The 23,086-nt window shown below is 37.4% G+C and overlaps 6 protein-coding genes across 8 annotated transcripts; 3 read left to right on the top strand and 3 right to left on the bottom strand.

Annotated features, from left to right (window-relative positions):
• Positions 1-7: 7 nt before the first annotated feature.
• LOC139110162 (metallo-beta-lactamase domain-containing protein 1) lies at positions 8-1,145 on the bottom strand. Its single transcript, XM_070669772.1, has 4 exons — positions 866-1,145; positions 605-772; positions 415-534; positions 8-238 (listed from the first exon to the last, which is right to left on the bottom strand). The coding sequence occupies exons 1-4, from the start codon at positions 1,014-1,016 to the stop codon at positions 39-41; spliced, it is 639 nt and encodes a 212-aa protein (XP_070525873.1). The 5' UTR covers positions 1,017-1,145; the 3' UTR covers positions 8-38.
• Ints9 (integrator complex subunit 9) lies at positions 692-5,482 on the top strand. 2 transcript variants are annotated; one of them, XM_070669767.1, is made up of 12 exons: positions 692-829; positions 1,706-1,847; positions 2,165-2,362; positions 2,435-2,597; positions 2,668-2,909; positions 3,179-3,425; positions 3,513-3,693; positions 3,779-4,014; positions 4,215-4,426; positions 4,581-4,766; positions 4,942-5,136; positions 5,273-5,482. In XM_070669767.1, exons 2-12 carry the CDS (start codon positions 1,839-1,841, stop codon positions 5,390-5,392), a joined length of 1,989 nt encoding a protein of 662 aa, XP_070525868.1. In that variant the 5' UTR covers positions 692-829; positions 1,706-1,838; the 3' UTR covers positions 5,393-5,482. The 2 variants fall into 2 exon arrangements, with proteins under 2 accessions (XP_070525868.1, XP_070525867.1); XM_070669766.1 differs by lacking the exon at positions 692-829 and having other exon boundaries at positions 1,264-1,847.
• Positions 5,483-7,382: 1,900 nt separating this feature from the next.
• Arpc2 (Actin-related protein 2/3 complex, subunit 2) lies at positions 7,383-10,329 on the top strand. Its single transcript, XM_070669722.1, has 7 exons — positions 7,383-7,597; positions 8,100-8,193; positions 8,265-8,364; positions 8,459-8,660; positions 8,753-8,973; positions 9,075-9,276; positions 9,410-10,329. The coding sequence occupies exons 1-7, from the start codon at positions 7,524-7,526 to the stop codon at positions 9,435-9,437; spliced, it is 921 nt and encodes a 306-aa protein (XP_070525823.1). The 5' UTR covers positions 7,383-7,523; the 3' UTR covers positions 9,438-10,329.
• Positions 10,330-10,608: 279 nt separating this feature from the next.
• Positions 10,609-12,041, top strand: LOC139110138 (transmembrane inner ear expressed protein). Of its 2 annotated transcripts, none has more exons than XM_070669724.1 (2): positions 10,609-10,959; positions 11,253-12,041. In XM_070669724.1, exons 1-2 carry the CDS (start codon positions 10,609-10,611, stop codon positions 11,460-11,462), a joined length of 561 nt encoding a protein of 186 aa, XP_070525825.1. In that variant the 3' UTR covers positions 11,463-12,041. The 2 variants fall into 2 exon arrangements, with proteins under 2 accessions (XP_070525825.1, XP_070525826.1); XM_070669725.1 differs by having other exon boundaries at positions 10,609-10,912.
• Positions 12,042-12,380: 339 nt separating this feature from the next.
• LOC139110221 (uncharacterized) lies at positions 12,381-15,427 on the bottom strand (the record flags this gene model as incomplete). Its single annotated transcript, XM_070669857.1, has 1 exon — positions 12,381-15,427. A coding segment is annotated over one exon (723 nt), but the record flags the coding sequence as incomplete, so codon positions are not given.
• On the bottom strand, positions 15,426-23,027 carry Samdc (S-adenosylmethionine decarboxylase). The gene is made up of 6 exons (XM_070669721.1): positions 22,448-23,027; positions 20,781-20,867; positions 17,541-17,667; positions 16,415-16,517; positions 15,904-16,187; positions 15,426-15,733 (listed from the first exon to the last, which is right to left on the bottom strand). Exons 1-6 carry the CDS (start codon positions 22,576-22,578, stop codon positions 15,428-15,430), a joined length of 1,038 nt encoding a protein of 345 aa, XP_070525822.1. The 5' UTR covers positions 22,579-23,027; the 3' UTR covers positions 15,426-15,427.
• Positions 23,028-23,086: the final 59 nt, after the last annotated feature.

Below are 23,086 nucleotides of genomic sequence, written 5' to 3' on the forward strand. Positions count from 1 at the left end.
CGCCTAGTTATTATTTAAATATTCTTCAATACTTTATTTTATTCAATTATTTGACTGTTTACTATATCTCTCATACTTTGCGTAACGTGAAACATTGGCCCATGGCCAGGTATTATAAAATCTGCAAGATTTATTATACGAGAACGCGAAATAGATTGAATTTTTAATAATTCTGGTGTGCCCAGAGACTTCCAAATTGTTGGCTGCGAAATGTCTTCTTGCTTTTCAAATAAATCTCCTGTAAAGATATAAACCTTACTGTATCCTAAGTAATACCAAAAACGTAATACAACCCAAATATATAATTACAATTGAAGAAAAACTGAACGTTTGAATGTTAATATTAATATTAATTAACTTTGCTTAATTAAGATATGTCAATAATTTTTAAAACCTCCAGCAGATAAACCTAACCTGTAATAGCAATAACTTTCGGTTCTTTATCTTTTATCGTATCTACAAGAATAGTAATATCATCTGCCGTGTGACCTGGAGTAGCTGTAATTTTAACTCCTTGGCAAAGCTCGTAATCCTCTGAAAAAGTGAGATTTTCTCAGTAACAACTACATTTCTGTTAATCTCGTCATATTTCAAGCAATGCTACCGTTTGAAATCTGTGGCTTCTCATAAAACACATCGTTACGCTGAACAGTCAAACCTACAATATGTGTCGCATTCAAGAATAAATTGTTATTTCCTATGTGATCCGAATGGCTGTGAGTACAAACGACGTAGTCAACGTCCTCCGGCTTCACATTGTGCCGTGTGAGTGCTTAAGCGTGGAAAGAAAATTTATTGCATGTTACACAGAAAGTTTCGATTAATCAGGGTAATTTTTCTTTGAGTACGTTTTACTTGTTACTACCTTCCGTCAGTCTTTTACTATCCCAAGCGGTCATTGTGTCGACGACAATCAATTTCGGGCCCTTTATTAAAACGCAACTACAGTTTGCGTGCATGTCGCCGTTATCTAATCTCCGGGAAAATCCATCGAACAAAACGACGATCTCGCACATTTTCGCGAATGATTGACTGTCACGAAGAATCACGGTGACGAGAATGAAAGAGAAAAGAGGCTACATTCTATAATTCGCGACAGAAAGCCCAACTACGGAATCGCGGCTTCCATGCGTACAGATACAGAGGCTTAACAGTGAAATAAGAAGATTTTGTAATAATTTTATAATTTAATAATGTCTGACTTATCGTTAAGTCTTACTACTTACACCTTGAAAATGTCTGACCATACACAGTTTGGTAACTCGGACTTCGTACTACTTAATTTTAAGTCAGGCATTATTAAATTATAAAATTATTACAAAATCTTTTTATTTCACTGTTAAGCCACTGTATCTGTACGCGTGGAAGCCGCGATTCCGTAATTGGGCTCTCTGATTCACGAACTCGGAAAACCGAAAGAGAATCACAACATAGTCATATAGCGTCCTAACCTCATAATATCTCAGGTTTGACGATTCGTTGCTTTTTCTTAAGATACCATTTGATAATTTTATCGACATACTACAAGGTTGAGGGATGAAATAAACGCGGAGAAAATTGCGTTAAAACCGGCGACGAGAGAAAAGCGGCGTCTCGAATTTAACAAAGTTGTAAGATAGTGAGGAACGTTTAGTGAGATCATGGTAGAGTACGATCCACGTGCTTTTGTATCTTTATACGAATTAAAATTGAATTGAAATTCAAGAGAGAGAAGAGGAGAAAGAAACCTACTAGCGAGACTTTGAAGAGACTTTACGTGAAATCCAAAACTTGGCTTTTATATTAAAAGAATATTTAACTAGATATTTTCATGTGAAATTTGTAAACAAGGATCCATTATGAGGCTGGTAATTATTATTATTTTAATAAAAAACTGTCATAATTAGAAGATGCAGAATTGTTATCTACTTGTAGTTAAGAATGACTAAGCAGAATTTCTGTATGCAATTTTTTTTTGTGGAAAATTAATAAAAATTATTTGGTAAAGAAATTAAGATTGTTAGAGCAATGATGATACCTATTAGTTCAATAATTAACATGCAAAAAAGACAGTCTTATTATATAAAAATAATTTATGGTGTTTAATAAAATCTGCAAGACAAGTTATACTATTCAGTTATTAAAATTTTTAACTGAAAAATTAATACTTATTTTACATTTTTAGTATTGCCTGTCTAGTGAACCTACAAAGCCATGTTTGGTTCTCACATTCAAAGGAACTACTTTAATGTTAGATTGTGGCTTAAATATGCAATCCATCTTGCATTTTATGCCTCTGCCTATGGTTCCTAGCAGCAAATTTAATTCCTTGCCAACATGGTTACCGCGCAATGATAATCAGCAGGATTGGCAAATTGAAGGAGTTAGTAAAATACATTCAATTTTATCTAGTTTCTTATACTTAAAGTCATAAACATATTATTTTTATTTCCAGGAGCTGAAAGAATGTTGTGGTAGAGTTTTTGTGGATTCAGTTCCAGAATTTACTCCACCTTTAGAAAAAATAATTGATTTTTCAGAGATTGATGCTATTTTAATATCTAACTATACTTGTATGCTTGCATTACCATTTATAACAGAAGGCACAGGTTTTAAAGGTAAACATGAAAAATTATATATGACATATAATTATAAATCATATTTTAATTTAAAAATAAAAAATATTAGGTATAATATATGCCACTGAGCCAACGTTGCAAATTGGACGATTTTTTATGGAAGAATTAGTGGAATTTATCGAGCGAACTCCAAAAGCAACAATGGCTAAACATTGGAAGGATATGCTACACACATTGCCATCCCCATTGGCAGAGGTTGTTAAACCAAAATCCTGGAAACATATTTATTCTATGTCAGCTGTCAACTCAGCCCTATCAAATATTCAAATGGTTGGATATGATCAAAAGCTAGTAAGTTGTAAAAAATAAATTGACATTTTTATGTACATTTTATTTTATGTACAATAAAAAAAAAAGAAATGTTGAATTTTTATCAATAACTATTAGAAAAAATCAGTGAACACATGTGACTGGAAATATTTAATTATATTTTAGACTCAAACATGCATCTTTAAAGTAATCACATTTAATAAATTCAATATTTCTTTATATTACCTACTTCACAAATAAATAATAATTAATATATTATATAATAAATAATAATTTCATATTATTTGTAGGATATATATGGTGCTCTAACAGTTACACCAATTAGTTCAGGTTTTTGTCTTGGTAGTAGTAACTGGTTGATATCTAGTGACCATGAAAAAGTCGCTTTTGTTAGCGGTTCGTCTACTCTTACTACTCATCCAAAACCAATGGATCAAGTTACTCTAAAACACGCCAATCTCTTAATTTTGACTGGTCTAACACAAACGCCAACTGCTAATCCAGATACAATGCTTGGAGAATTATGTATGACTGTTGGTAAGTATAATCTCAGATCCGACAAACAGACGATGTTTTAATCTTAAAATTATGTTAATCTCAATAATTATGTACTAAATTTCACAGCTGTAACTCTTAGAGCTGGCGGATGTGTTTTGATACCTTGTTATCCATCTGGTGTTGTATACGACTTATTCGAATGTCTGAGTACTCATCTGGATAAATCAGGTTTTACACAAGTGCCTTTATTTTTTATTTCACCAGTAGCTGAGTCATCTTTAGCTTATTCGAATATTCTTGCCGAATGGTACAATCATTGAAGTAATTTAAAAAATTTAGATTACATTTTATTCTATTTTTTTTAAATTCTTACTGCTATTTTTTATTTTTAGGCTCTCGACAAATAAGCAAAACAAAGTTTATCTACCAGAGGAACCGTTTCCACACGCTTTTCTCGTGAAAAATGCACGATTGAAGCACTACACATCTACGTACGCCGAAGGATTTAGCAATGATTATCGACAACCTTGTGTAGTTTTTTGCGGTCATCCTAGTTTACGATTTGGCGATGCCGTACATTTTGTACAATTATGGGGCAATAATCCGCTGCATACTGTGATTTTTACCGGTACACATATACTCAATTTCGTTCGAAAAGCAATGCAAACTAAAAGATTTCAACTGTTACAAATTGCATTGTATTATTTTCTGAATATTTCTTAAATATTATATCCCACGTAACGCATTTTATTTCTATTATTATTTATTAGTATTTCTTTATAACATTATTTATATTATATAATTTTTTTGTTATATTTGGATTTGCAGAGCCTGATTTTCCATACATGGACGCTCTGGCTCCCTTTCAGCCATTATCTATGAAAGCTGTACACTGTCCTATCGATACATCTTTGAATTTTACTCAGGCCAATAAACTCATTCGAGACTTAAAGCCAGAACATCTAGTTATTCCAGAGGTATACATGCAGCCCCCTGGAATGGCACCGCATAGAACAGATCTTGTCATCGAATCTATCGGGGTACATATTTCTTTGCTCTTTAATGACATGAGTATCTTAATTTTATAATTTACGTTTACAATCTTTATATTTTTTCTTTACTATATTTATAAAATGTATAAATACAAAAAGAAGTGTGTTCTTTAAAATTATTTGTGTAATCTTTTTGTTTCAGGAAAAACCCTTGATTACATTTAAACGCGGAGAAGTAATAAAATTGCCATTAAAGCGGAAGAAGGGCCGCGTGTTTATCGAGCCGGAATTAGCTAGCAATATTGTACCGAGTGAAGTACGACCTGGCTTAAGTATCGCATCTGTTACCGGCGAGCTTGAAGTTAAGGACAACGTGTATACAATAAAAGTAATTATAATTAATAATATATAAAGATAATAAGTTTCATAATTGATAAATGCTGCGGCATGCCTTTTATAATCACGTACGAAATATATCTTTATTAAAGATACGTTAAAGAGAGAAAAAACACTGTACGAATTATTAATTTGTATATAAATTTACTTTTATGTCAAATATATAGAATGTCGAAGATAAACCGAGCGGAAAGAGGAAAATGTCATTAGGTTCACCTGCTCCTATCATGGAGGAAATATTAAGAGAACGAAAACACGAGTATGGGAATTTGGATCCACAAGAATTGCTGCAAAAACTCAGTCAGGAAGGCTTTCACGGAGCGAAATTACAGCACAGTCCTACCTCTACGGATATTCACTTAGTACGTTCGAGTTTTTTAATGACTTTTTCAATACAGAAAACAATCTCGTTCTACATATATATATGTATTATATAAACGCCATCAACGCGATTAAAAATTCTTTGTTTAAATTTATACATTTTGTGTTTACTTGCAGCAAGACGAAGATACTCTAATTCAAATTGGAGATAATTCTACGCACATTTTTTGCAACGGCGATCAGAAGATACGTAAACGTCTGAGGAGTATAATAATGCAGTGTTTGAAAAGATTTTAAAGTACGATATACATTTTTGTAATATTCTGATATTCTGTGAGACAATGTTTCATACTGCTACGCTATATACATATAATTTATTATTTTTAATTGCCTTTATTTATTTTATGACAATAACTTAGCGATAATTTCTAAATTGATCACGATAGAAAAGATTTTTTTCATCTAATACTATCCACTAAATAAAAGACAGTATCTTTTATTTCAAAAGCACAGCATACATTTAAAATTATTTTTTGAAAGGTCCCAATTCGTGCGCGTCATTATAATTGGGGCCATTAATTAATTATAATTTCTATTTGATAATTACAATTTAATAACCTATGATCGACAACCGATTTCTGGTTCAAGAGACGCAATTATAAACTACAAAAAAAAATGTTGCAACTTACCAATCTGCATGAGCATCAGCGGAGTTGTTGAATTCAGGCGGTGGCTGAAACATAAAGAAAAATATTAATGTAGACATGAAATTCAGTTCATAAAATTAATTAAAAAAAAAGGGCAAAAGTTTTTATTTAATATTTTATTAAAAAAATTTATATTTACCTATGAGTTGCTCCGCTGGCGCAGGATGCCCATCCTGAGCCTGCTCCTCCTCTCAGTTCGGACGTCGTGACGAGTCCTCCTTCCGCGCACAAGTCACTCGCGAACGCGACCGTGATTTTATATTCGCGAAAATTATTGAACACTTGCGCGCGTTATTTTTCGACACCTGAAAAAGAAAATCCTGAAAACAAGTTACTGGCTTACCCAATCTGCATACAGCGGAGTTGTAGAATTCTGCCGGTGTCTGAAACATAAAAAGAAATATATTAATGTAGACATGTATTATGGTTTAAAAATTAATTAAAAAAGTTAAAGTTTCTATTTAATAAATATTTTATTAAAAGAATTTATTCTCACCTAAAAGTTGCTCCGCCGATGCAGGATGCCTCCTGGGCCTGCTCATCCTCTCAGGTGGGACGTGACGAGCCATCCTTCCGCGCACTGGAAACTCGCGAACGCACTCCCGTAAAAAATTAATCGTAAAAAAACGCGCGGATACTTTTCGGAACTCCCGAAGCGACCGACGAACCGGCTGCGGTTCGTATTTGTTATAATTTCGGCGTTCGGTACTTTTTTTCACTGCACTACAGCGGAGTTCCTCTTGATCTGTAACAGATAAATGACAAAATTATATTATAAATTCGGAATGTAATTCGGAATATAATTCGAAAGGGAAATTAATACTACTTACCCCTGGGTTGCTCCGCTGGAGCAGGATACCCTTCCTGGGCCTCCTCCTCCTCTCAGGTAGCACGTGTCGGTCATCCTTTCGCGCACTGGACACTCGCGAGATACTCCACGACACTCCCGACCGTCTCTTTTAGATCCGTCCCGACTCAAATTCTCGAATTCGACACGAGAAACGGGCTACGACGCACGGATGCCTCGGCATTTTCGTTTCGAACTCGAATCGCGTGCTCGTCGTGTCCTCTAGCAGTATGCAGCAGCACGTGTTGCAGTCTGTTACCAACTTGCTATCAGGCGATCGATGGAGCGCTGTGATTGGTCGGCGCGCTAGGGAATATTACGCGCCGACCAATCACAGCGTTTCACTAGACACAGATATACGATGATACGTTGTAATAGAATAATAATTTTCTATTATTACCGAAATAGAAAATAATAACTGAGAGAATATTTTTATATTATTACTGAAACGGTAATAAATCATCAAAAGTTATTATTCTCTGCTATATAAAGCAGAGAATCGTTATTTACAACAGAAAATATTTTTTGCTTACCGACATTAATAAACTTTAAAATAAAAAAATAAAAAAATTAAGCGACGATTTTCCTCCTTAGGAAAATTTAAAGACATTAAAATAAACACATTTTCCAAATTTAAAGAAAACATAAAGTAAAGGCGTTATACTATATATTTACCTCGAAATAATTTTAATGCAGATCTGTTTTATCGCGAGTGTTTTCGTCGATCCTTACCGACAAAGTGATTGAGCAGGTATCAAGTCAATGGCGTAAACGGACTGCGGATGACAAATCCGTCCCGGGTTTGCGTGGTGTGTCCGGGGGTTATCGTTATCGTCGAGTGCCGCACGTCGACTTCCTGCCAAGCGTGGTAATCATGATTCTCCTTGAGATACATAACAGGATACTTGAGGAAACGCTGACCAACAAAATCAAGAATGCACTGTCGGGGTAAGCGATCCTTGCAGCCTCCGCGCCCTGAAAATCCCGGTTCCCGTTGCGATTGCCGCACGAGTCTAATCTCGATTCCAAGAGACGTGGCACCGGGGCGGTGCCGCATGCCCATTTTCTCAAGAAATTCCCGTGCCAAGCGACTTTCCTCCATCGGCGTCCTTTCTTCTTTTCTTTTCTCAGTCTATCTTCCTCCATCCTGCGTCGCATTTTTTTCTATTTTTACCTCGTCTTTAAGGTATCGCCTCCTAGAACAATGTTGCTTCAAGCGTTTTACTTTGCTTTTAATCAGCTTTTAATCTTATTTTATTTTACTTGTTTTCTTTAAACTTTGCTGAAGAATTTTCTTTTACATTTTCTTGCACCACATTCTACTTTTTATTTATTTATTTAATTTTATTTTATTCTCTTAACTGTAAATTTTGTTGCAATATCTATTATAGTTCTGGAGTGTTAAATCAATAGTTGTGTAGTTATTTTTAATGTATGTATTTTTTTATAGACATAAGCAAGAGTCCACAGATGTAGTCATAGCAGACTTTGATGGAGTGTTATTTCATATTTCAAATCTCAGTGGAGACAAGTCAAAGCTTAGAGTAAGTTTATATTTTTTTTAAACTTTTTTTTAATAACATGACAATTGTATAATTTTTATTTGTCTTTACAGATTAGTATCTTGCTCAAATTTTATAAACAGTTGCAAGAACATGGAGCAGATGAGTTGCTCAAACGAGAGTATGGTTCTCATCTTATTGCACCAGAAAGCGGTTGGTTCTGTGAAACAAAATTTTATCATTTTACTGCTTTTATGCTTTTAAATAATCATAATTAATTATTTCTAATTCTTTTATATTGTTCCAGGTTACAATGTATCAGTTCTCATAGACTTGGAAAAGTTACCAGAAGACTGGGAGGCACTGGTGAGGAAAGTTGCTTTGTTGAAGAGGCATTGCTTTGCCAGTGTTTTCGAAAAATACTTTGATTTTCAAGAACAATACTGCGATTCTCCGGGCAAACCTGTACAGAAAAGGGCTGTAATCCATTATCGAGATGAGGAAACGATGTACGGCATAAATAATTTAAACAAATGTACTCTATCAGTATATGTTAGTTATTCTTTTTATGATTACCAATGTCTTGTTGATTTTTGTTCAGGTACGTGGAAGCTAAGAGTGACAGAGTCACAGTAGTGTTTAGTACAATATTCAAAGACGAAGACGATATGGTCATTGGCAAACTGTTTCTTCAAGAACTGAAAGAGGGTAGGCGTGCAAGTCATACAGCTCCGCAAGTTTTGTTTAACCATCGTGAGCCGCCATTGGAATTGCAGGATTCCGGAGCAGCAGTCGGAGATTGCATTGGCTACATTACATTTGGTAATAAAAAAAAAAATTAGTATTTTTCCTAAATTTTCAACGAAATATTGATTATATATGTTGCTTTTAAATTTACATTGTTTTATTCTATATTTTTGCAGTATTATTTCCACGTCATACTAATCGAGAAGCTCGTGACAACACCATTGACCTGATACACATGTTTAGGAATTATCTACATTATCATATTAAGTGCAGTAAGGTTTATATTCACTCGAGAATGCGCACCAAGACAACGGACTTTCTTAAGGTGTTGAACAGAGCGAGGTCTCAATCCAAAAACACCGAGAAGAAAACTATCACGTAAGTTTCTTTAACAAAATGATTGACCTACAACAAAAACAAATTAATCTTGATTAATTCAAGTATATAATATTAATAATTTAAAATTATTTTATATATTAATTTTTTTTATTACTTTCGAAACTCTTTTCAGGGGACGAACATTCATTAGGAAAGAATGAACATGCCGTAGGAGTAAAAGTATTAACGTTTTTCAAGAGAGTAAAGAATTATTGCGCCACTAGTGCTCGGAAATATTCTGCAAGCGAGATTTCTAGCAAAAGGCACATTCTTCAACTTGCACGTCATCGGCGAGTTAAGTGCTTTGGACCTTTAAGTTTTAATCTATTTCTCGAACAGTGCCCTATATTAAAAAAAAAAAATAAAAAAAAAAATAAAAAAAAAACGTAGAGCCGTTTTAAATGAATAAGGGAAAAGATGAAGGGAGAAAGAAAAGATCGAGTTTGTGTCAATAGATCAACGTGATTATATCTCGATGATCTAGAAGATGTTCGGAAACGCCGAAATTGCATTTATATATCAATAGTAGCAGTTACTGCTATTGAGAAATATCGCTCGTTGTAAAACATTTGATTAATTTCTACAATTTTGATCTAAGATTCAAGTACAGTACTTTGCCTCGAGAAGTTTGAATTCGGTTTTGCATTACCCTGGTTGTTACTTCAAATAATTTGTTATGTGTTACATTCTACGTCTGGCGCTTTAAATGAATACATCGAATATACACTAGCATTATGATGAAACTCTTCAAAGATCACAAAATCCTTGAAAAAATATGTGTTTATTATATATAGATTCTCAATCTATTGAAACTTGTAATTACATCGTGTTTGGGGCATTATTTAAATCATTTAAAGTAAGCGAATTTAAAAACTGCGAGGAAAAGATGATTAATTACTTTTCGCATTGCATTTACGACTTAACGAATAAACCGTCGAGCGGAGTATTACTGTTAAATAGCGCAATTGTTTCCTATCTCGACATTTTTATCACTTACCTAATGACTATACATCCGATTATTGTGAGAGATAATAAAATAACATTAACAATCCACAGCGGTGTTTCCGTACCCGTAATATTGATCTGTAATTATCGAATGGCGTGAAATAGGGAGTGTCGGCTGTTCAATTAAGCAACCACACCCAGGTCTCCACATTTTTCCTGCAGTCATAGATGCCGAGGGTCGAATGTAGAACCCGTATCACGTAGTTCGTAAACTAAAATAACAAATTGAAGACTCGAAGATCCTTCTTTCTCGAAGATAAGGTCTCACGTTTTAAATCAAAAGTTATTTTAGGTGCGAAATACCTTTGGCTTATTTGTCAAAGCGTGATGGACGAAACAACGCTGTTATCGAAATGTGTGTCTGTCAACTCGAATGAAGTCTCCACAAGAATTGATGCAGAAGACATGGGCTTTGAGAAAGAAGTGTGGCCGGGTATTCACATCGTCGGCATCGTTCTCTTTGTCCTGTTGGGCATTATCGTCGTGTTGTGCTGCTGCATTCGCTTCCGCGTGCCTAGAACAAAGCAGGAGATTGAAGCGGACTACATTCGCAAAAGGATCACCAAGAACTTCCGGAACGAACTCTCGAAGATCAGCAATACGGAGATGAATGAAATGGACTTGTGGAAAGGTAACGATACGACTGCCGCTTCGAGGATCGCTAGCTACGAAAACTCGGTGTGATTTAGTTGCTTCAGTATCTATCAAGAGGAAAGGAAGACATGTAATAAATATCTTAAAATTCTGTTTTTTAAAAGAGAATTAAAAGCAGAAAAATTGTTAGTTTCATGGGAAAAAAAACTTTACATGGATAAAAGAAAAGACATTTGTTTGTAAAGACTTCCTTTGCATTGAGATAAATCTATATTCTAGATTTCGGTTTGTACGTGCCATTCTTCTTTTTCATCTTGATGTAATTTGAGAAAACACTTTGGAATGCCGCTAACTAAACTCGCTTCTTCGACTTTCAGCCTTGGACAGAATTCGAAACGAGCGTGAAGAGGACACATCTGCGATACCAAAGGAATGTGCTGAAGTGGCGCATCGAAAGGGCTTTCGTACCAGATTCAACGCCGTCCTCGGTGGAATGCGAGTGCGTTTCAACCAACAAGCTGAGTTGTCCCAATCCGACATTACGATCTAGAGAAGGTGGTTTGCCTCCTCACGTTCTAAAGCGATGAAATTAATTCTCACGTGTGAGAACATAATCCTTTCTCAACGATATAACTCTAAGGATGGAAAGAAGATATGTATTAAAAATTAAATAAGTAACAGTGTTTTTTTCTTAATTATTTTAATACGCGAGAAATAACAGGAACAATAAGTTGCGTGACGCTTTCATTGACTAAATATAATCTTTATTTTATAGATATATTTTACACAAAAATTGATTTACTTTAGCATGCAACAGTGATCTATTAGCAACGAATAGTAATGCTTCTGAAAAGTAACACTCTGCAATGTGTTACAGCGTAATCTTTATTCTTTTATCTTTTTTTTTTAATCTTTCTATCATCCTGTCATTGCTAGCGATTAAATTCTTTATATCGATTAATTATTTGTACTCTCTCGTTAACCGCGCTTATCTTATTATCGCACATCGATTGATTTTACTCATCTATTTAATAGAAGTTGTCGTTGAGTTTAATTATCCGTGATAATATGAGGCGTAAAAACTGCCGTTAATATAAAATATATTTTAGAAAATAACAAGGAGTCAAATTTGTAAAAAAGACAGTAAAATATAACACTTTAAAGAAGCAGTTGAGGAAAAGTATCACCCCAATTTTGCGACTGCCTACAACATTCTCTTTTGAGGGCTAATTGTTCCAACTTGGTAATTTTATTTAGCTGGTAAACGTATAATATATTGCCTATCAAGTAAAGAAGTTTACCAGGAAGATAGAACAATCGGCTCTAAATTGCGCGAGTCGAGCAATCGTTTATTTCGATGATATAGTTTTTAGCATAAAAATAAGGAATGATAAGGCACAAGAAAATAAAGTTAAACGAATCCTAATAAATTAACAACAAGTTCCTAATAAATTAAAGGTAAAAATGGAAGAAACTCGACAAAATAAGGAATACAACGAAAGATGTACGTTTGCGACAATGATTTATTAAAACCGGAAAGTATACAGGAAACGAAAGTGTTGCTCTGCGAACGATAATTCTGATTATATCATTGCGGCAACGTATCACACTGTCGTATGATTCCGTAAAACAAAAAAAAAGGGGATAAAGAATCAAGATCGTCGAATGATAAAACTGGCAAGTCCACCGAGTTCGCTAATCTGTTTAATAATAAAAAGTTTCGAGCAGCATTTAGCCACGAGAGTCGTGGAAAGTTATGAAAAACTTTTTGGCCTCGACTCGACGTATTCTTTTCGAAAATAAGGGTGATTATTTATGCTGATCGATGTAGAACTGAGTAAAAAGAACTGAAACAAAAAAGAGAGCGATATAAAACATATATGAGGACAGATTGTTCCGACTTTCAAAGCGAGTTTGTATATAAGGGTATTAATATATGTATTTTTTTTCTTTTTTTTTTAAAGGAGAATTGTTATAAGTTTCTGATAAATTTATCTACTAGGTAAACATATGTCTATCTTTATCTATATAAAAAGAAAGATGAAGATAGACATACAATTACCTAATAAATAAATTAATCAAAAGGTTGAAACAACTTGCCCTAAATAGACATAGATAAACCTACATTTATCTTTATCTTTTTTTTTTCCTAAATCAATAAAGATACATAATATATCATCAATTAATTAAAGTTATTCGAAAGTTGGAACAATCGACCTTAAATGTTGTTCCACCGCGACACTTTGTCGCCCGGCAATTAAATCTCGTGCGTGGTGATGTCTATCTCGGCAGATAAGACAACGACCGCTCGCACAACCGTTCCTGACGACCCTTCCTTCACTCGCGTGACTTACACGCAACGTTGACGCGTACAGTGTAATAAAATAGACGACAAATGTCTCTTTTACTTCCAAACTTCGACTGACGTCTCTCGACGAAGAGCTGAGCCCGGACGTCGAGATGTCCAACTACTTCGCTTTCTCTCTATAGTATTATAATCTTACATAAAGTTTCCTCGACACATTCTTCCCTTTCTTCTTCTTACATATATCTCGTTTACGCCGCAACGGCGTTTGCTTATAATTAAGGAAACTCGCCAAAGGAAACTCCAACAATTGGAGAGGACATATTACGCTCGATCGTTAGATGCTTACTTTAGTGTGTCTTTTTCGAATCCTTACACTCTAGAATCTTTAAGAACGCTCGAGTTCATGCCGGTCTTGCATCCTCTCGAAGTTAACCTGGGTCCTTTATACTCTAACAACGTTAAAAGTGTCTCCTTAAACTTTTAAGAATCTTTGAATCCTTATACTCTAGGATCTTTAGATTACTTAGGTTCTAAGGTCTTTGGATCGTTATGTGTTAGATTCTAGGAACTGTGAATTCTTAAGTTCTACGATCTTTAGATTCTTGGGTTACAGAGAATTTGTCTGTCTCACTTAAATATTCAAGGATCCTGGATTACTCCTACACGTTTTCGACGAGAAGGAAAAAAAGGAACGAGCGCAAATGTAAAAAAAAAAAAAAAAACTTGTATCATTAAGCGTGACCGCTTGATTAAAAATGGCACAGAATTTGGGTGTCCGGAATGTTCGGATATCTTAGATACTTTCTAGAGTATCGTAAAAACTACGAGGGATCGAATACAATGTACTTTCCAGGTAGATTACCGGGAGAAAATGCAGGTCGAAAGTACATCATATGAAGGAGGAACTTTGATCGACTAGAGAATCCAACGGTGTGCGAAAAAACGCCGTATGCATAAACGCTATATGCAATAAACACCGTTTTTCGGTGAGTTGAAGGAGCTACATGATTGTTAAAAAAGCTGCAACGTTTCCCAATGTAGGAAGTCAGTTTGGTTCTTTACATTTCGAGGTGCGCTTAGTTTTAAACTTTTGAGTCTCGAATTTTTTAAAACACATCAAAATTGTTAAATGTTTGAGTGGTTCGTAGAACCAAACCTCATGACTACACGCGGAAACTTATCTGGAGAGACTATCACGAAGATGTCATGCACTCCAACGCGATGCGTTAACGAAGTATGTGTATTTTCGACAATTGGAATTTCGTATAATTATAAGGGTTCTCTAATTGATGAAGACCGAAAGTGAGATATATAGAAATAGAGAAAGAGAGGAAGGAAAGAAAGAAAGAAAAAGAGAGAGAGAGAGAGAGAGAGAGAGAGAGAGAGAGAGAGAGAGAGAGAGAGAGAGAGAGAGAGAGAGAGAGAGCGCTACGAGGCAAGAGAGGTATGTCTCCTCTTAAAACAGGTGGCGTCGCGACGCGCAACGTCGACGGCGACGACGGTGAGCGTCTACGCGTGTCTTCACGAGATCTTGTTCCGCCACCACGAGAATTTCATCTTTGGGCTGAGATACTGGAAGCTGATGACCGAGTGTGGAATCAAGGCGAGTATCGGAAGAAAACTGCCGCAGCTACGGCTTTTCGGTTCTTCGTCGTTCTCTACCATTGTCGCCGTTTTGCTGGTGGTGGTGACCGTGGTAGTCGTCGTTGTGGTGGTTGCCGCTGGCGTCGAGTACGGGTAGGGCGTCGATAAAGGATTGCACGTAATGTGAATACTCTCGGAATTCCACCTGTTCTTGGAATTCATGATCGCGTCGACGTTCGTCTCTGCCAGGCTCTTGCGTTTCTGCTTCTTCTCCGCGTTTATGTACCGTACGATGCTGTTCCTCTCGGCGGCGATGCTGTTACTATCACCACCGACGTCGACCTCGCATTTGATAGACGGGTTCTTGAGAGACGTTTTGCGGTATACTTTGGATCGTGACATTTTTGTCGTCAGCTGCGGCAATGATGCCGAGCGAACCGTAGCGTCTACGCCGCTCACGCTCTTCGGGGTCACGCTCGAAACGTCATGAACTTGAAGAGCGGGTGACTGCGGGGGGGTGGGATGCTCTCCGTCTTCGCTCCGCGAGATTGTTATCGCGCCGTCGCGATGGCAATCACGGGGAGGAAAACAAGAAAGGACGGGGACGGTGTGCGCTTCATTAGTCCCAGGTTGCGAGACGAATGAAGCGTCCTTGAACCCTCAGCTCGGGAAGCGTGAAAAGAAAGCGCAAGTCAAATCGTAGTTGGGAAAACGACAGTACTGCACGTCAGTGCGCAGCCATTCCCCAGAACGGTTCAGATAGTCGGTCCGCTTCTCGAGCTCACGTGGACAGTTGGCCGCTGCAGATTGTTTGTTGGCAAAAATCGTCACGACAAACTTGCCCGGCTTGAAGGTGTTCAGCACGCGACGAGTTATTTCGTCGTACGACGTCTCCGGGATGTTGCACTCGAACGACACGTACGAAAATTCAGGCTCTGGCGTGATGTGGATGGTCATGTAACTCCCCTGAAAAAGGCAAAGAAATAGCTATCGTGGTACATGTAATAGAATACTTTAAAGCATTATCTAACAAAGTATAAATATTACATTTGTTATTTGTGAAGTCACGTATATTTATAATATGCACTTAAATTTTGTTTGCTTTAAATCATTTTCTACATGCTTGCAATACTCACATTTTTCGATATTCCGTTCATTGAGTATCCGCACGGCTCGAACAAAAAGTCATCTATGATCATAGTGGGAATGATCTTGTCGATTCCTGACTTGACTGTCGCCTCGTCGGCGGACGAGCAAACATCTCTGGTGAAGATTGACATTACGTCCGGATCTAACTGTGTCATGAGTATTTCCAAGGTCTGATCCGGCTCCGGCGGATCTTGCAGTGGCTTATTGCGGATTAGAGTGTAGAGATACCAACAATCTGTCTCGGGTGAGCCTATACAGTAAGCTTCACCGCCTGAAACACGAAATTCCATATGAGCTTTCCAAATCATCAATTTAAAAATGTACAGAAAATTGTCAATTTTAAATTTAAAATTGTAATTGATCTAAATAAAATTGTAATTGATTTAAATGTAAAATTGTAATTGATCTAATTTTAATTACTTTCCTTTTCATCTTCTCGTATCCGTTCCCCTTACATAAATATGTAATATAATAAAACTAAGAATGTGCGACAATTACCAGGGAAAAGGGAATCCAGCAGAGCGACTTCTTCTTCGAATGTCTGATGCGGCGATATTTGAAGTTCCGGTTTTTTGTAGTTCTTTCGGGAGTAAAAGACATTCTGAAAATGTGACATAAGAATGAGAATATGAACATAAATATTTTAATTATGTAACAACAACGATAATAATAAATTGGTACATATTATAAATTAAAATTGTTATCATTACCATTCTATATTAATGCAATTACGTGGTTTTATCTATTTCTTAACGAAAACCGAGTGATAATTATAAGAGCAACATGGTGCTATAAAAAAAAAAGATAAAAAGTAATAGCAATGAAGAATTATATTTCGATGAAAAGGAGAATCAATATAGATTATCGCTTCAAATTTCGCGCTTTCAGCACTGCGATTCAGAGGTGGAGAGGCAAACCAGTCTGATATAAGTCACGTATTCGAATTTCAATGGCTCCCGATGTTCTCGGTCACAACTCGGTTACGTCTCGAAATAATTAAGTGTTTGCCCAAATTAACGATGAAGGAGAGAACTGATTGCAAAAAGAAGATCTACTTTTATCAATATCACTCCAATCGGAGGGGAAGGAAAATTGGCGGCGCGGTGACTGCTGGCGAAAACACGTTTCGTACAGCTAGGGTGAGGCAGGTATGTCGCGGCGAGATAGGTGAGATCAATAAACCAGGAGGCGGCGGAGACGCGTTTTGCGCGTGGCGGAGGGACACATATACAGCCGTTTCTTATCCGCGCGCACTAGGTCAAGTTATATAGCTAAGTACTCCTGAAACCGAAGACGTGACGTGGCGGAGAAAAAGAGCTGATCTCTCGTTGCGGTTGCTTGCATCGAATTTGCCAACAGGCATGAATGTATTACAAAATGCATAATTTTCTCACGCTAGAAGAGTTGCCGACAGAAATTAATTTTTTTAATATAAAAAAAGAACTTTTAGTAAAAAAAATCAAAGTAAAAATTAGACAAAATATTACAAAGTCTGACCTATAAAATGTTATACTGTTATTTTTTTTTGTATTAATTTAATATATTCATGTAAAATACGTATATTAATTAAAATGATATAAATAACATAAAATTAAAAACAATCCTTTTTGCCAGGTTTCCATACCTCGACATCGTCGAAGCCAGTGTACTCCTCGACAAGCTCCAGAAGTGGTTCCAGACATTGCAGAGGTGTGGTGGTGCCGCACGTCTTCAATATGAGCCTGCGTTTAGACACAAACATGCTGCTCTCGCTGCAAAAATGACAATTACGTGATTAGCCGTTTCGACGAAGAACAATTTTTTATTAATCACCAGCGCGTTTTCTCAGAATGTCTATTCTTGGGACGTAATACAACGATAAATTATACGTTAAATTTAGGCCTGGGACCAAGTACTATTCTTCTCTTATTTCTTTAAAAACAGAGTAGTCCGAAAACGAGAATATCGCGATATCAAAACCCGGGTTCTTTGAAGGGCGTGTAATCGTGACATCGAAGACCCTCCAGCTGTTACTAAATAGAGATAACGCGTTTGCTCGAGATTAGAATGAAAATGACGCACGTTCGCTCGTTTTCTATTTTTCATTTACATTAATTGATTGCTCTGCTAATTGCGGCAGATAATTACGACACTATTCGAAAACACTCACACTGTCAGCGAAGGTCAGCAAAGAATGAAGGTTATTAAAAGATGTTAGCTTGGCCTCTGCCGACGTTGCTATTTCTGAGTCGCGCTAGACTTTTAGGCAGAAAGCGTCGCGAGTGTTGCGCGAAAATAATTCACGCAACCTGTAAATATCTGCATTGTGCAATCTGTATTCGTGCTCAACGTGGAAGATGCACGTAGACCATCGCGGTGATGTCACGCCGATACATTATCGCACAGTACCTTGCGTTCATCGGTGAAAATCGCCGAATATTCACACCTCGTCTTACTTTGATAACGGAGAAATGATATTAATTTCTTATTATTTATTTTATTATTTTAATTATTATCATCTATTATGAAGAATCTATTAATAAGAAACTTATGATTTAAATAGAAGTTGGGATATTTTAATTTAATTAAACTGAGAAAGAAAGAGAGAAAGAGAGGCGTGTATATTTAAATTTTACAGATGCAACTACAGAGCAATTTGATTTACTGGTAAAATTTGTGTCTTCACGTTCGCCGTGATAAGCTACCAAGTGAAAGCCGGAAAGCTTTCATAAAAATTTAAATTAAAAATAGATCGCCAGGGGTTATCAGTGATAGACGTTGACCCCGAGATTCTCTGCGAAGACAACGAGAGCGATAATGAAGGCGTGAGCTTCTCACAAGCGTTTACATAAAAATGTGATAAATTCATAAGTTAAAGTTGATAAGGGAATACCGGGTAGTACCTTGTGGTGTTACGTAAAAAAAATTCCATCAGTTTTCGAACATATAACAAAAGGTTGTCAAGAAGATGCACTTGAATTTCAACTATGCTAATGGAACGAAATCATTTTGAATTCAAAGTTATTAATCGTAATATTTCAATTATTAATTAAATTATTATTTTCAGGTTTTTATTAAATAATAAGGCCAGGAATATACATTTTGACGTAACGCGAGTGAGTAAGAAAATTAATTATTTTATTTCCTTTTCTCAATGTGTCTGCTGATGAACTAATTTCTTTATGTGTATTAATTTAATAGATATCAAATAAATACAGTAAATTTTAATAATATCAAATTAAAATTATTCAACAATATTAAAGAACTGTAAATTAAAATAAAAGTATGTTAATAAATAGATATCATTAGATTTTTTAGGAAATTCCATGAACGTCTGGTGGATGCTTTGAATTCCGCAAGAAACTGATTTCTCGTCATTAATTGGAAGACATTGATCGCTCTCGAAGTCGCAAAAGGAAAAGAAAGTAAGTCGAGGCGGTTTGACGCAACAAATTCCCCTCTTCGTTCGAAGGGAAAAATCAAATTACCGGAGAATTTCTAAACTAGGGAGATAATGGATACAACCCAACACTGAAAGATCAATTTACAGATAACTATCTCTTGCTAAACTATCCAGGTATTTAAAAAAAGACTCTCTATGGGATCTAAAATAAGGTCAGTTTTAAAATACTTAAGATTTTACTTCTTTTTCTCTTCTCTCAATTTCTATTGTTCTTTTCTTATTAATTCATTCCTTCACCACGTTATCCTATCTATTTTTTCTTTACTTTGCATATAGCATACTTTTTTTTTTTGCATTTAGGAAATATTTCTTTCGGAGAAAATGATAAAAGTCACTACCACGTCGGCGAAAATACTAGAAGATTCGTTTATACGATCGGGCGACTGAAGGAGGGTGGACCCGCCACGCGGAGGCAACGGAGAGAGTCGAAACGTGCGAAAGTGTCACCTTGACCATATTTATTAATAGGGGTGGGTCCCGGTGGCGGCACTGGGTCGACTCGCGCACCCTCAAATATTCTGGAATCGGGGCACGTCGCATCCCATTCCGACCCGCCGGCCGGGCCGGACGGTGCACCTCTTCTCCATCAAAACAATTCAATATATCGATTGTGCCGCACCGGTACACGGGTGGCTGAGCGCTTCTCTCTCTTTCTCTCTTGTTCGTTTTCTCCTCGGAACGCCCCTTGGAGCGCCAACCCGCTCTCGGCTTTCTACGCGCGTCACGAAAAATTGCGCCGTTGTTCGCACTCCGAGCACCCGCGCCCGCTTCTCATCTACATGCATGCGATCCAACAAATTAGCCCCGCTCGTCTGATGAGGATTACGTCGTTTCGCTCCGGATGAGATTTAACAGCGTAATTTTAAGTGAGCAGCCGAACGTGTACGCGTTTGTTTTAACGGGAAGGCATTGTTCCGTTACGTTAAATCAGAGTCACGAAGGGTTGTAGTAATTTTCGAGCGGATATTTGCGGCGAGAGAAAGTAAAAGATATAATCAGATTTATTTTTGTAATCGTATTTTAAATTGAAAGTATAGGCAACTTGAAATTATCCGTGAATTACGTGAAAACTCTTGAAATGCATAATTGCAAATATATATAATAATTTCCTATTCTTTTCTTTCGTAAAGCTTTGCTCGTGAAAAGTTTTTCTTTTATATTAATGTTCAAAACTGATTATTTGACAACTATTGTGTCTCTATTTTCTTTCCCCGAAAGATACTCAATTGAAAACAACGAGGGCGTTTAATTACAATTTCACCACGTTAAGAAAAATAGTTTTACAGATCAAAAGGTGGTACAAAGCCTGTTGCTTTCATTCTGCTTTTAATAAGCCCTTTGTCGAGTCCCAAAATTCTTTTACGGTCGACCTAATACTACAGTGTAATTCATTAGTTTTAGTTGGCAAACCAACCGACTTACCTGAGAACATAGGCGTCTACTTGATCGTTCCGACAAAAGCTGATGATCTCGCAGCGGACTATCTTCAGCAACGACTCCCACTTTTGTCTGCAAATAAGAGCAATTTATTTGGCTGAGACGACGGATCGATTGTACATCTAATTTAATTAAAACTGACTGTAAATTTCTGTCACGTGTTTAAGAATTTTAATAAGTTACTCGAAGTTTAATTTATCATTGCGTTAAAACGTTATCCTACGAATCGTTAATAAAATATGAGTTCCAAAACTTTGGTTAGTCTTCTTCTTTAAGTATATTTATGTAATACCCATTTACATCTTTATTCTTTTTTCACTCTTTTCAGACCAGAAAATTTTTCACATATTATTCAAATATTCAGGTATTCAGCAAACGTTACCGAATACCTATTCACTCTGCTACTCAGACTGCTCTACTCGGTAAATTTACCGAAATGAATAATGCGAATTTCTCTCACGGCTGAAGCTAATTACTTGTCGCTAATTAAAATAAGACTCTATAAGACGATTTCTACAATTTCTCTTCCTTCTTCTTCTATTGAAATGGCACTTAGTCCGAATCGGGGACTGATTCGGCCAGGTCATGGCCAACCAAAAGTTGTTCCAACTGTTTGGTAACGTTATCTATCAGGTGAACATTTATCAGTCTTTTCTTTTTTTCTAAATGAATAAAGACACGTAATATATTACCAATCAGATGGAGTTAGCTAAAAGCTATAACAGTCGTCCTTAGAAATTTCAACAACGATCGCGATTTCGCGTCGTCAGCGGAGGCTCCGGGTCGCGCGCGCTCTCATCGGTCGGCGGTGATCTTCTAAATTTATTGTCGCCACGATATGCAGAAATAAACAGTGACCAGCGTCGTCGGTCTTACTCTGCAGACGCACCTCGGCCGGTTCAACGACACGTCTGACGTTGCACGTAAACAAGTGCGACAATCTGATCGGGGCGCCGCCGCTATCAATCGGCGGTTACATAATTGCCGAAATGCGCGCAGGTTGGGCAAACCTTGTCTTATCTTCCGCCGCTAATCGATTTAAATTCCTATCCCGCCTGTTCAAACTTTTCTCACAGCAAAGGCCTAAGAGACTCTCCATGCGGGGCGAAATCGAAACGCGTTAATAATCAAAACCTCGTCGGGCTTATCGACGCCGGAGGCCGATAAGTGTCCAGTGATATCAAACTTGAAATAAAAATATTTTGATTGCTTTTTCTTACACAGGTAATGCTTGCAAGCGTCGTGAGCTTTGTGGAATTTTAAGAAAACCTTGAGCAATAAATAACCGTTCTTATTCTTGTCGGGTATCCTTTCCGGAGTTAAAATAAGATTTCTGAAAGCTTTTACTTTTCTTTGAGGCTTGTAGGTAGGACGACCCAGCAGGGTGTCGCAGTCGAGATCGGCTTTTTGGGCGACTTTTTGAAACTGTCGGAGGAAAGTACGCGCGTGAAAAGATCGACCGGGAGACGGTGAAGGCCAGCAATCCCAATCTACGATTCCCAACGGTCGACGCCGGCGCCGCTCGTCGCCGTCCGTCCTGGCCGGTGTCGACTTGTCATCATTCCTACGGGGCGGCGGGGGAGGTAAAGGAAGAGGAGAAGCTGGGTAGATGTGGGGTCGGTGGCGAGAACGCCGGCGGACGGTGCACTTACCTCGGTATCTGCCGGAGATCACCTTGATGCTGCTTCAGGCTCTTTGAGCTGGCGAACCAAACCTCGAGGAGCTTCTCGACGCCCTCGAAAAACTGCACGTTGTCGGCGCAGTCGTCCTTGGTGCCCGCCATCCTCTCGCGGTGTCCCGTCGCAGACCGAAATTCGCAGACGCAGCAATCACACGCTTTCTGCCTCCGTTTCTTTGGCGCGGCACACGGTCGCTAATTTCACGTCGATCAAGTGGATGCACAAGAACACGGAGCGTAAGTTGCTTGAGCTCTACTCCCGGTGACGCGCGCTCCTAGACTGACTGACACACTGAATACACTGATCACCACACTACCGGAGGCACACCGATTGACTGATTGACGAACGGATGGTGCTGCCAGAAATGCTGCGCCGCCACCGTCAGCTAACCGCCGCATCGCGCCGCGTCTCGTTCGCTGCACGATCCGCGTGTGTCTGCAGAGTGGTGCCGCGTGCGGCCGCAAGCTGAATCACTGCCGCAAACCCCTGAAAATCGTCGCGAGGAAATGTGCGCACGTCACAGGCTGAAGTACGTCGCAAATTCGCGATTATTTTAAAAATTCCGCACTCTTGCTAGATAAATAATCAATTAATTTTTTAGCGGAAGTAGCC

This window comes from Cardiocondyla obscurior, linkage group LG19 (genome assembly GCF_019399895.1).
Source record: "Cardiocondyla obscurior isolate alpha-2009 linkage group LG19, Cobs3.1, whole genome shotgun sequence".
Classification (NCBI taxonomy): Eukaryota; Metazoa; Arthropoda; class Insecta; order Hymenoptera; family Formicidae; genus Cardiocondyla; species Cardiocondyla obscurior.

Excerpts from the sequence above, each read along its gene's own strand:
- LOC139110162 (XM_070669772.1), bottom strand. The coding sequence starts at position 1,016 with ATGTGCGAGATCGTCGTTTTGTTCGATGGATTTTCCCGGAGATTAGAT. Across the intron at positions 773-865 it reads TAGTAAAAGACTGACGGAAG|CACTCACACGGCACAATGTG; the intron begins GTAGTAACAAGT and ends TCCACGCTTAAG. Across the intron at positions 239-414 it reads GAAAGTTATTGCTATTACAG|GAGATTTATTTGAAAAGCAA; the intron begins GTTAGGTTTATC and ends ATATCTTTACAG.
- Arpc2 (XM_070669722.1), top strand. The coding sequence starts at position 7,524 with ATGATTCTCCTTGAGATACATAACAGGATACTTGAGGAAACGCTGACC. Across the intron at positions 8,194-8,264 it reads GAGACAAGTCAAAGCTTAGA|ATTAGTATCTTGCTCAAATT; the intron begins GTAAGTTTATAT and ends TTGTCTTTACAG. Across the intron at positions 8,974-9,074 it reads CATTGGCTACATTACATTTG|TATTATTTCCACGTCATACT; the intron begins GTAATAAAAAAA and ends ATATTTTTGCAG.
- Samdc (XM_070669721.1), bottom strand. The coding sequence starts at position 22,578 with ATGGCGGGCACCAAGGACGACTGCGCCGACAACGTGCAGTTTTTCGAG. Across the intron at positions 17,668-20,780 it reads GTAGACGCCTATGTTCTCAG|CGAGAGCAGCATGTTTGTGT; the intron begins GTAAGTCGGTTG and ends TCATTTTTGCAG. Across the intron at positions 16,518-17,540 it reads CTGGCTTCGACGATGTCGAG|AATGTCTTTTACTCCCGAAA; the intron begins GTATGGAAACCT and ends TCACATTTTCAG.
- Ints9 (XM_070669767.1), top strand. Across the intron at positions 2,598-2,667 it reads AGAAGGCACAGGTTTTAAAG|GTATAATATATGCCACTGAG; the intron begins GTAAACATGAAA and ends AAAAAATATTAG. Across the intron at positions 4,015-4,214 it reads GCATACTGTGATTTTTACCG|AGCCTGATTTTCCATACATG; the intron begins GTACACATATAC and ends TTGGATTTGCAG.
- LOC139110138 (XM_070669724.1), top strand. The coding sequence starts at position 10,609 with ATGGACGAAACAACGCTGTTATCGAAATGTGTGTCTGTCAACTCGAAT. Across the intron at positions 10,960-11,252 it reads TCGCTAGCTACGAAAACTCG|CCTTGGACAGAATTCGAAAC; the intron begins GTGTGATTTAGT and ends TTCGACTTTCAG.